The sequence below is a fragment of the Dipodomys ordii genome, unplaced genomic scaffold (genome assembly GCF_000151885.1).
Source record: "Dipodomys ordii isolate 6190 unplaced genomic scaffold, Dord_2.0 Scaffold29, whole genome shotgun sequence".
NCBI classification, from domain to species: Eukaryota; Metazoa; Chordata; class Mammalia; order Rodentia; family Heteromyidae; genus Dipodomys; species Dipodomys ordii.
The window spans coordinates 5,623,312-5,635,190 of NW_012267245.1; the positions used below are offsets into that span (position 1 = coordinate 5,623,312).

Below are 11,879 nucleotides of genomic sequence, written 5' to 3' on the forward strand. Positions count from 1 at the left end.
TCTCACCCACCCCCCTCCCCACGATGGCCAGGATGCTGGCTCAGCAGGACAGCACCACTTCAGAGGTGGAATGGCGTGAACAGGATTGGCCCCGGGTCAGGTCAGGGATGCAGAAAGTGGGGAGCCCGGGCGGCTCACGTTTGGAATCCCAGCTACCCAGGGGGCTGAGATCTGAGGTACTGTGGTTCAAAGCCGGCCTGGGCAGGAAAGTCTGAGACTCTGAGCTCCAATTAGCCAGCTAACAAAAGCCAGAAGTGGAGTTGTGGCTCAAGTGGTTGAGTACCAGTGCATAAAAAAAGCTCCACAACAGTGCCCAGACCTCGAGTTCGAGACCCAGTAGCAGCAATGAAAAGAAATGCATCTAAAACCCAGTATGCATGCATAAAAACGACTCATAAAATTAGAAAGGAGAAAGAACAGTTCGGTTTGCTCTGGGAAGCCTGAGGCTGACGGCTGCGAAGCAGAAGTGAGAATTGAGGCGCAGAGGCGTGATCAGGCGCGGAGGCTTGTGCTGTAGCCCGGCTCCTCAGGAGGCCAGAGCTCAAAGCCAGTAGGCCCCTCTCTCAACAAAAACCTGGATGTGGTGGTGCGCACCTATTTGGGAGGCCAGGATCAGAGGATCGCAGCTGGAGGCCAAAACACCTAAGTCCTTACCTGAACAATAACCTCAACATCGAAGAAGGCTGTGGCTCCAGCGGTAGAGCACCTGCCTAGCAAACGTGAGGCCCTGAGTTCGAATCCCAGTGACTGCCCCCTGGGTGCGGTCCTGCCTTTTGTGCCAGGCTGGGCGGGGGACCGAGGCCGGCCTACCTACCTTAATGGCCAGGTCGCAGTGCTCGCTGGCGGTGGTGAGCCGCTCGATGTGGCGGTCCACGTCGGCCACGGACAGGCTGCAGCTGCTCCTCTTCCGGCCGCAGACCACGCTCTCCAGTCCCGTCAGCACCCTCTGCAGCTCCGAGTTCAGGTCACTGCAGTTATCTGCGCGGGGGTGAGGAAGGCCACGGGGTGAGGCCGAGGCAGACCCCCACGAACGTGGCCCCTCCATGGGGGGCTCGCCGGGGTGACAGGGAAGGGTGTCGGAGCCCGGGATTTCCTAGGCCAGCGTCCCTACCCCACGGGCCTGGGTACTCTTTTTAACCAGTCCGGGGGCTTGAACTCAGGGCCTGGGCGCTGTCCATGAGCTTCTTTTGCTCAAGACTAGCGCTCTACCACTTGAGCCACAGCACCACTCCTGGCCTTTTCTGTGTCTGTGGTCCTGAGCAATGCAACCCAGGACTTCGTGCATGCCAGACAAGCCATCTTCCCAGGCCTAGGGACTCTATTGGGAGTTTTCTAGGTCTCTGCACCCCCCTTCCTCCTAAAAGGAAGCCAGCTTGGGCAGAAAAGTCCATGAGATTCTTTAACCAGCAAAAAGCCAGGAGTGGAGGTGTGGCTCGAGTGGAAGAGCACCAGCCTTGAGCAAAAAAAAGCCATCTGGTGCCCGTGTACACACACACACACACAGTGTATATGAATGAGGTCAAAGCACACTATACACATATACAAAAATATAACCAATGCAACCCATTAAAAAAAACACCCCACAACAGAAGCCGTAAGAGACCATTCCTGTCCCATGTGCCAACTGCTAAGTACCATATTTGCCAGTTCATCCAGTTCCTTCTATCAGGATCCAGTTTCAAACCAATTCCACGCTGCTCTTTGTGCACACGTCTCGTGGGCAAGTCTAGGACGCTGAGCTAGGCTTCCCGGGCTCACTCACTGCCAGGGGCCAGAGAAGGCAGAGTCATGGATGGAGTGCAATGCACTCAGGCGTGCCCAGAAGATAGCTTTGTTGGGGGGGGGGGTCCTTTGAAATCCAACACAAATTCCTGAAACCGCTCTGTTGGGTTCGCTCTACAGGCCTGCCGCTATGATCCTGCAGGCCTGGAAGCTCTGTCCAGCCCGAAGCCTTCTCCCCGGGAAGCGAGGATCGCCCGGGCTCCCTTCTTATCCAACACGGCGGCGCTGATGTGGTGCGGACGTCTGTGAGGCTTCGGCAGAGCCTTAGCGCTCTGAGAGCAGGGCTCTGCTTTCTGAGGATTGAACACAGAGCCCCACACTCTGGCTTGGCTTTACTTTTAGCTTTTTGCTGGTTCACTGGAGGTAAGAGTCTGGTGGGCTTTCCTGCCTGGGCTGGCTGCGACCTGTGATCTTGGAGCCCCAGCCTCCTGAGGAGGTAGGATTACAGGCGTGAGGCACAGCGCCCCGTCTGTGGAGTACAGGATTTCCCAGGTTGATTTCATCAACCCCACGTCATTCCCGGCCACATTTTCAGATCGCAGGGAGAAAACCAGCCTGAGGCTTCCGGCCCAGACAGTGCTCTCCCCTTTTCCACCTCGGGCTCAAACTCGCGCCTTGAGGATCCATCTTGGAGAACCGCACCCCAGCCGGCCTGTAACTCCGGTCACCAGGAATCAAGCACGACGCCCTCCGGTTTAGACGGCTGGCCTTCCACATCCAACCCTGCTGTGACTGCTCCCAGCCGCCCACCGCGGCCACCTGCCCCTGCCTGCTCCCGTCCAGGCCCCCACTCTCCTTACCCAAGCCTGCAGAACGCAGCATGACCAGGGTTCCGGACCTCGATCCCGGGGTGCCCGCGTGCTGCTTCCTGGCCAGCTTTTATGACCCGCCGGTGCCCGGCCCGCCCCAGAACCATCAACTCCCGGTCCGTGGCGTGCGGCCTGGATGCGGGCCACCTGTCCAGCTCCTGGGGGAGTCCCGAAGCTCAGCGCCTGAGCTCTGCGGCTGCCCTCGGCCCGGCGCGCTCCTGTGTGCCCCGCCGCGTCTCCTCCGCTGACCCCGTCCCCGGCCAGCCCCGCTGGGCTCCAATGCCAGCTCTGCCCCGAGCTCCGCCCACCCGGGGGCCGCGCCCGCTGCCCACGCCCCTCGCAGGAGCCTGTATTTTTCTCCCCGGCCATTATCACTATCTGATCTGACTTGGGTGTTTGTAATCTCTCTCTGCGTTTCCTGCAAGAAAGGACTTGGATCTTCTCCAAGACAGAACAGTTTAAGTCTTTTTAGTATTTATCTTTGTGGCAATACCGGGACTTGAACTCGGGAGCCGCACAGCCTTGTCTGGCACTCTCTCTCAAGGCTGGGCATTATACCACTTGAGCCTGCCTCCCATTTCTGGCTGGTTTGGAGATTAAGAGTCTCAGATTTGTCTGCCAGGAGCTGCCTTTGATCCAAGATGCTCAGATCTTAGACTGTGGAGTGGCTAGGATTACAGGCGGTTGGCGAAAGTTATATTAATGAAACTTGATTAGATGTTTAAGAACGACAAATGAGAAAAGCACAGGTGTCGCTCACGCCTGTCATCCCAGCTACTCAGGAAGCTGAGATCTGAGCATCACAGTTTGAAGACAGCCAGGGCAGGAAACCCATGAGGCTCTTATTGCTAATTAACCACAAAAATCCAGAAGTAGACATGGCTCGAGGCTCAAGCGGTGCAGCACTAGCCTGGAGAAAAAAGCAGCTCGTGGATGGGGTCCAGGCCCTGGGTTCAAACCCCAGGACTGGCCAAATACCAAACCAAACCGACGGGAAAACCCAGAGGCTGTGGAGGGCGGCAGGCTCCTGGCGGTGCGCGGGGGTTTGGGCACAGCGGCCTGGCCAGGGCAGCACGTGCTGGCGCTGCGTGGACCGGCACGCGCTGTGAGCAGCACGCCTGCCTGGCGCCGGCTAGGGCTTCCCCAGCAAGCTGTTGGCTGGAGTGAGGTGCGTGGGTCATCGACACAGCCCGGCCTCTCCTCGTGGGGTCCAGGCTGCGGGCCCGCTGGCCGGGTCTGCCGAGGGGACCCCCCCCAGACACGGCGTGCACGGGAGGCCGCGGGGCCTGGGGAGCGGAGGAGGGACGAGGGGAGACACTGCTCCCCCATCCCTGAAGCGGGGTCCGAAGAGGAGCAGGCCGCCATCCCCCACCACATGGGTGGAAGTAGTGATCACATGGAGGGCCCCATCACCCCGAGAAAGCCCCACGGACCCACGCCACAGCCGCCGCGCATCTGCTCTGCAAACTGAGGCCGGGAGTGTGGACACGCCGAGCGACTCCTCACACAGACCCGCTGCGATCTGCGCTCGCCTGGCTGGCTTCGTCCCTTCCCCCTCGGGGCAAGGTCACGGAAGGCGCTCGCGCGGTGACCAGGCCGCGATCCCTGCGGCCGATCCCGCTTCTGTACCGATCCACTGGGCGGAACGCGCCGAGAGCCGCACGCGCGTGGGGGGTCACCCCCAACGCCCCCCCAGCCCGCACACAAAGGCACCGGCAGCTGGAGTCCGCACAAAGCCAGGAAGAAGGGCAGAGGAGACCCGGGGGACCGACGCACACCAAGGCCAGGGGCCCCGGCGCGGGACGGCGCTGCCCGGGTCTGATGAGGACCTGGACGGGGCTGGGCGAGGCCGATACACGCGTGGTCATCACACATCCCGCTCACCGGGGCGCACGCATGGCCCTCCGGGCGCTGCCCGAGGCTCGCACCCACGCTGCGGGGGGGGGGAGAGGGGGCCTTCGATGGCCACCGTACCCCAAAGCTCAGCAGCAGAGCCCCTGCCTAGCAAGAGCAAGGCCCTGAGTGCAAACCCCGCCAAAGATGAATTGTTCCTGGCCCTTTTCTCTGTGAGACTTGTGACAGCAGCTGAAGAACAGGCAGCCTGGATTGTTTTGCTAATGAGAATCTGGGGCCTCAGAATGTGTGTGTGTGTGTGTGTGTGTGTGTGTGTGTGTGTGTGTGTGTGTGTGTGTTCCACTGTTAGGGCTTGAACTCAGGGCCTAGGTGCTGCCCCTTTTTTGCTCGAGGCTGACGCTCTACCACTTGAGACAGAGCTCCACTTCCAGCTTTTTGGTGGTTAATTGGTGATAAGAGACTCGTGGTCCGTTTGGCACAGGCTGCTTTGGATCACAGTCCTCAGATTCTACTTCCCAGGTAGCTGGGATTGCAGGCGTGAGCCGCCGGCGCCCGGCCCCGTCCAGACGGGGCACACGGGTGGGGGCTGCTCCTCTCGAGCCCCCAACACCAGGGGTCTGCTTTCTCAACTGTTTCCAAACCAAACCTTCCTACCACGGACTCTGCACGCCCACTTCATCACTCAGGACCACTGTGCTGGAGTGATTTTCAGATTCCTGTTCGTTATCTGACAGCTGCTAAGTACCCTCCCAGCCCCCCTCCACCCCCCCACCATCCCAACCCCCAGCCGGCACGGAAGCGCGTCCACGCTGTATTACGTGGTTCTCTGCGTCTGGAATTTCCCCGCCGAGGTGACACGTGTGTAACTCAGGCTGATTAGGGCAGAGAAAGAGCTAATTCAGCTCCCTGGTTCCATTTGGACCAGCAAGGTAGTAATTAAGTTCCTTCCCGACTCCAGCAGGAGCCGAGGCTTCCCTCTGGGCATGGGTGTTGCTAAACTTCCATTCTGTAACCCAGAAACCAAGCGCGGGCTGGAGGGGGAGACGCTCACCCACGTCGGCAGTGGCCATGGTGGACTGGTTCTCGGGGATGGAGGCGGAGGTCTGGTCCTGGTCCAGGCTTCGCGAGTCCTCGTTGACCTCATGCTGGCTGTGGCTGAGCTCCGACCTCAATTCCGAATACTCATCTTCCTCCCTGAGGAAGGAAAAGGGGCGGGGAGAGTCACCACAAATGAGGCTGTGAGAGGAATCCACTGAGAACCAGCCTCTGTTAAGGACATTTGGGGGAAAGAGATCTCTCACTCGGTCCACAGAGACCACGATCGCTTTGGACCAACAAATCACCACATTCACGGCGAAAGGCTGCTTGTTTCTATGTGTGGATGGTAAAAGGCTGTTTCTGTGTCCAGATAAACTCAGGCCCAGCTTGGGAACAAGGCTGGTTTATCTCTGCCACTAGAAACCTTTCCCCTTCAAAGATGTCCTGAAGAATTTCAATATCTCAATCTTTGCAAGTTTTGAGGTTGAAAAGAACTAAGAGACGAGCAGGAAACAGATGGGGGAAAAAAAAATCCGGACACTGGTAGCTCACGCCTGTAACCCCGGCGACTCGGGAGTCGGAGATCCAAGACCCAAGACCGTCAGTCCAAAGCCAGCTGGGATTAGTCCGCGTGATCCTTATCTCCAATTCCCTGTAAAGAGCTGGGAGCAGAGGCAACGCTCCGTGGAGTCCGTGGACAGGGTCACAGGGAAATGGAGGTTACGTCCTAAGATACTTCTTCCCAATTTTTTTTTTTTAATTTGTGCTAGTAACTAGAGCTTGAACTCTGCACCTCACATTCTCTCTTGGGTTTTTTTCACTCAAGATTGGCACGCTACCACTTGAGCCACAAGCTCAACTCCCAGCTTTTTTGCTGGTTAACTGGAGAGAAGGGTCTCACTGATTTGTCTGCCTGGGCTGGCTTCAAACCATGATCCTCAGATCTCCGTCTCCCGGGTTGCTGGGATGATAGGCGTGAGCTACCTGGTGCCCGGTAGCATTGAGTTTATCATGGTAGATCAAGATGGCAGCAGTCATCAACCGGGCTTGGGAAAGGGGCGGCTGAGGGGTACAAATCCAAGTGGGAGAAATGCGAAGATGTCTCCACCGTCCTCAGCTCTACAGTTGCTCTATGCCTCGTCCCTGCTTTTCATATAAACGGCACTCTGGAAAACAGGATGACTCCATGGACAGAAGCCCCCGGCCATGAAATACAGGAATTAACGTGGGAATGGTAAAGGCCAAAGGCATAGACGGATGTTCTGCGGATCAGTTAATTATTAGACATCCGCAGAAATCCACCCTGAGGCGGCCCCGGAAAGAAGACAATTAACCCATCCTCTCGGCAGTCACCCGTGGGTCCAGGGGCTAATTGTCTGCTCAGTGATCCCCTGGCTCTCCCTCGAGCCTGCCCCACGCTCTGACTTTGCTGAACGGGAGACTGCGGCGTCATGACTGAATTGCTTTTGTAGCTTGGCCAACGCGACCAGCTTCAGAGCGGCTGTTTCTCGGGGGTAAAGGACACTGACAGATCCCTGCAACGGCCGCCTGAAGCTCTCCAAACCCTAAGCGTTCCTGCCAGACCGCCTGCTCTGTACTTAAATACTTCTGGCGAGAACCTGACACTGGGGTGGGGAGGGAAGGTGGGGTGGGGGGAGCATGCTGGGGAGCTGGGGCAGGGACGTTGCTGTCACACGTAAGAGGGGGGACAGGCAGATCCGGGGAGCAGTCCAGGTTGCTGGCTGTGTCCCGCGCTCCCGGCGCACCTGGAAACAGGGAGCTCTTTGGTAGGTCATGGGGAGGCAGAGCATGTGCAAAGGCCCGGAGGTATGAGCCGCACTTCTTGGTGAGGAGCAAGGGGATTGGGATGGCGGCCAGCACCACGGGCCGAAGGAGTGCAGCTGGGGGGCGGGGGGGGGGGCTCAGCAGCTTGCTACAGAGCAGCTTGATCATTCTGAGGGACTGAAATAGGCTCTGGGGCCCGTGAACCCCCAGGCCGCGGCGCCCGGGGAAGGGCCGCTTTCTGAGTGACAGCGGCTCTCTTTTCTGAGGAGGGGGCAAGGCTTGGAAGTGTCCTCGGCCAGCCGGGGGGAGAAGAGTCTGGGAGAGCCGCTGGAGCCCGTGGAGGGGTGCGCTTGTGCGGGGCTGGCTTCCTGAGCTCTGTGCAACGCTGAGACTGGACGGACTGTGGTTCAGGGCCAGCCTGGGCAGAAAAGCCCTGGAGACGCTGTCTCCACAGGAGCCGGGGGCCTGCGGCACACGCCTGCCATGCCGCGATGCCGCGATGCCGGGAACCTAGAGCCGGCCGGGGGGGGGGGGGAGCCCATCCTCACAACGAGCAGCGAAAGACTCGGCTGGCGGCGTGGCTCAGCGTCCAGTGCAGCCGAGCACGTGGGAGGCCAAGTTCAAAGTCAGTACCACCACCAAGACAAAGAAACGACAACGACGAAGCTGCAGCCAGCTCTGGTGATGCAGAAGGAAAGTGTGTGTGTGCGTGTGTGCATGTGCGTATGTGTGCATGTGCACATGTGTATACACATGTGTGCATACGTGTGTGCGTGTGTACACGTGTGTATGTGCAGATGTGTGCGTGTATGCACATGTATGCACACATGCACACATATGTGTACACGCTTGTGTGTGTGTGTGTGTGCATGTGCACCAGTCCCCCAAGCGGCCATGCTGAGCTCTACAAGCCCCAGGTGTGGATCCAGTGATGGCCGTCGGTGAGCCCGTGGTGGAGCAGAGTGCTTTCCATGTTGCTTCATTGGCGTCTGCGCGCTCCATGCTCACTCCGAGCCTGATCAGCAAGGTCTTCCTAAGGAGGCCGGCTGTGGAGGGTGCACAGGCCCGTGGCGGCGGCAGAGTCCCAGGCTGGCCGGCAGGGAGGGGCTTGCAGGCCTGCTCCACCAGGGCCCAGAGACAGAAGACGCCCGTGGCCAGGCGTGAGGCTCAGAGGCAGAGATTGGGAGGATCATAGTCCGAGGCCAGCTCTGGGGGGGAGCATGGGACCCCGTCTGAAGAATGACTGCCGCGTCAAACGGGAAGGGCTGGCGGTGTGGTTGGGGCAGGGCTGGTGTACAGCGTGTCGCAGGGCGTGGTGGCGGGCAGAGCCCCGATTCCTCCAGTGTCTCCTCTCACCGCACAGCGGAGGAAGAGCGCTGGCGCTCACCCTGCCATTCTTCCTGGGATAACTCATCAAATCGATGATGGAATGTTCCAGCACGGATACAAGGATCTGTCCCCGCTTAGCAAGATCTCATCTCGGCTCTAGATGGAGATCGTGCGCAGGGGAAAGGAGCGTGTTTTATCTGTCTGCTTCCTCAGTTTCCGTTTTAGGCCATAATTAAATGAGAACAGGGTGCTGTGCTGGCAGGTGCGAGGCCAAGCCTTGCTGTCTGAGACAAAGCGGGGTGTCACCCCACAGGGCAAGAGGAGGCCTCCTGGGCAGCCCCGAAGACGGAGGTCAGAGTTCACTACCAAGGACAGAACCTTCGGAATCACCTGGCGGGAGATGCGGGGAGCACAGGGCGCCCCAGTGTCTTGAGCGCCTCACAGCACCCCAAACACTCACCCCAGGACACCACCGAGTGAGGGGCGGGAGGGGGTGCGCCGCAGGACACAGCTAAGGGGTTCAGGGGACCACTGCGGGGGGGTGGACAACACCGGGCCTGGGAGCCAAGAGAAAGGAGGCCGCCAGGCCTGGGACTGCGGGGGAAGGCTGGTGGGATGAGAACAGCTTATGGGAAGAAAAAGAAAATGGCTCCCATCTGTCATCCCAGCTACTCAGGAGGCTGAGATCTGAGGATCGCGGTTCAAAGCCAGCCCAGGCAGGAAAGTCCGTGAGACTCTGATCTCCAATGAACCACCAGAAAACTGGAAGTGGCGCTGTGGCTCAAGTGGTAGAGCGCTCACCTTGAGCTAAAGAGCTGAAGGACAGCGCCCAGGCCCAGAGTTCAAGCCCCATGACTTGGGGGGGCCGGGGGAGGGGGAGAATCAGCCTGAGGTGAGGCTCAGTGGTAACAGCATCTGTATAGAAAGCACCAGGCCACCAGAGCCTCACGCAGTTGTCTACCCAGCCTGGCTTAGAGCCAGGATCCTCCCATCTCAGCCTCCTGGATTGCTAGGATGACAGGCGTGAGCCACCAGCGCCATGCCCAAACCCCCATGTAATGATGTCACCACCCGCCCCACATTCCTGTGGCTCGGCTCTGAACTCCCAGGGGAATGGTTCTGACAGGACATTGCTCACCACGGCCCTCCGCCGAGCCCACCGGCAGCCAGACTCAGAGACAACACGCAGGACTGGGCCTCTGGGAGATCTGGCCAACCACTCACCTCCCTTTCCAGCCCCGATCGAGGTCCCAGCCCGCACGCAGCCTCCAGAGAGCCGACCGTCTACACACTAACAAAATTCTACACAGCCCCTGCAGCTTTAGCCGTGGCCTCTCCAAGCTGGATTTTCTACAAATCCCTCTGGGCCGGGTGGAATTTGCTGACGGTAGCCAGAAAGATGAAGAGGAGCGGCCTGGCCGGCCAGGCTCTCTGCCCTGCAGTCTGGGGTGAGCTCACTGCTGCAGGGGAGGGGGAGGGGCGGGCGCGCCCCGGCAGGGCTGGTAACTGCTGGGGATCAGGTTGATGTCCATCGCCCCACGAGGCCCTGTTTGAATCCTCACCATTCCGTCATTTCCTGTGCTGAAGCTGCCGGGTGACTCACGCCTGGCATCTTAGCCACTCAGGAGGCTGAGCTGAGGGTCAGAGGTTCAAAGCCAGCCCGGGCAGGGAAACTGGTGGGGCTCTTAGCGCAGTTTACCCCCCGAAAAACCAGAAGTGGAGCTGTGGTTCAAGTGGAGGAGCTCCAGCGGTCACAGACAATGCCCAGGCCCTCAGTCCAAGCCTTCGTACCGGCAGGAAGTGCGTTTTAATGGACACTACACACTTGCCTGCGTCCTCCACCGGCTGCCCGGGACCGGCCTCAGCCTTGCTTTGGGCTGGAAACTCTCTGCTCATGTGTTCGCAACCTGCAATCACTGCAAACCAGGGCGCGACTCTGCAGCCTTGGGGTTCTAAATTAGACCACGGAGCTGGCTCTGTGGGCCCAGCTCGGTGCAAACTTTTCCACGATTCGGGCCAGATCACAGGCGCCCTGCAGCGCCCCATCATTATGGTGACCCTCAGAGTTGGAACCCAGCCTCCTCCTCCCCTGGCTTCTGTGAGAGCCGCTGCCTCGGGCACCGTCAGGGATGCCCTCTGCCAGCCCTGCGGGAGACGCCCTTTCTGCAGAAGTGGGTGCCCACCACCCCTCTCAAGATGTCCCGAGTGTCCCCCCAGCCACGCGGACCCCTCCCTGGCTGGGGCTGGGGCTCGGCAAACGCCCTGCCAGCGAAGCCCCGGTGCTGAGACACCAGGCCGACCGCTGAAGAACTCGGCTTCCCCACTTTTGTGGAACGCAGATCAAGTCAGGGCGCAGCTATTCCGGTCCTGACGCGGCCCCGCCTGGTGAAGCTGCTTTCTAAGGCCCACTTGTGTGAGCGGTGAGGGTGGACCCGGGGACCCATCCCGCCCTGCCTGAGTCTGCTAAGAGGATGAGTGACTCTGATCCGCTCACACACCAGGATGATCTAGAAGCCTCCGTAATGCAATGCGGGGCTGTGAGCCGCGGTGAATCTGCACAGCTCCGTGGGGAGGCCGGGAGGACGAGCGGGCGGCTGCGGAGGCCTGCGTGTCTCTGGGACACAGGGTGCTCTGCTCAGGACCTGCTTTTGGTGCCAGCACTAGACCTGGAACTCAGACCTCAGCCTCCTGAGGAGCCAGGGTGGCAGGTGAGCCACCGTGCCGGGCTGGCTTGGAACTCAGGGGCATCTGCGCCCGTCCGAGGCCACGGCCACCAGTCCACGGGCTCAGGACCGGGGTGACCAGCCCGTCCGAGGCCCCACCAGTCTACGGGCTCAGCACCCGGGGTGACCAGCCCGTCCGAGACCCCACCAGTCTACGGGCTCAGCACCCGGGTGACCAGCCCGTCCGAGACCCCCCCCCACCAGTGCACGGGCTCAGCACCCGGGTGACTAGCCCGTCCGAGACCCCCCCCACCAGTGCACGGGCTCAGCACTTGGGTGACCAGTCCATCCAAGGCCACGCCCACCAGTACACGGGCTCAGCACCCGGGTGACCAGCCCGTCCGAGACCCCCCCCCACCAGTGCACGGGCTCAGCACTTGGGTGACCAGTCCATCCAAGGCCACGCCCACCAGTGCACGGGCTCAGCACCCGGGTGACCAGGCCAGAGTCAGAACAGAAGAAAAAGGCAAAGAGGAAGCAGCGTTGGGGTGCTCAGGCAGCGGAGCGGGCAGGGGGCGTGGCCGGTCCTGGGCAGGGGGCGTGGCGGGGGCGTGGCCGG

The 11,879-nt window shown here is 60.2% G+C and overlaps 1 protein-coding gene across 1 annotated transcript in view; it reads right to left on the minus strand.

Moving 5' to 3' along the window:
- Positions 1-11,879, minus strand: part of Mcc (mutated in colorectal cancers) — a 64,586-nt gene that overhangs the window by 42,292 nt on the left and 10,415 nt on the right. Inside the window, exons 4-5 of the mRNA XM_013016006.1 lie at positions 5,497-5,639; positions 815-978 (exon numbers count right to left, since the gene is read on the minus strand). Of these exons, the coding sequence (XP_012871460.1) occupies positions 815-978; positions 5,497-5,639 (307 nt within the window). The remainder of the gene's footprint in view (positions 1-814; positions 979-5,496; positions 5,640-11,879) is intronic.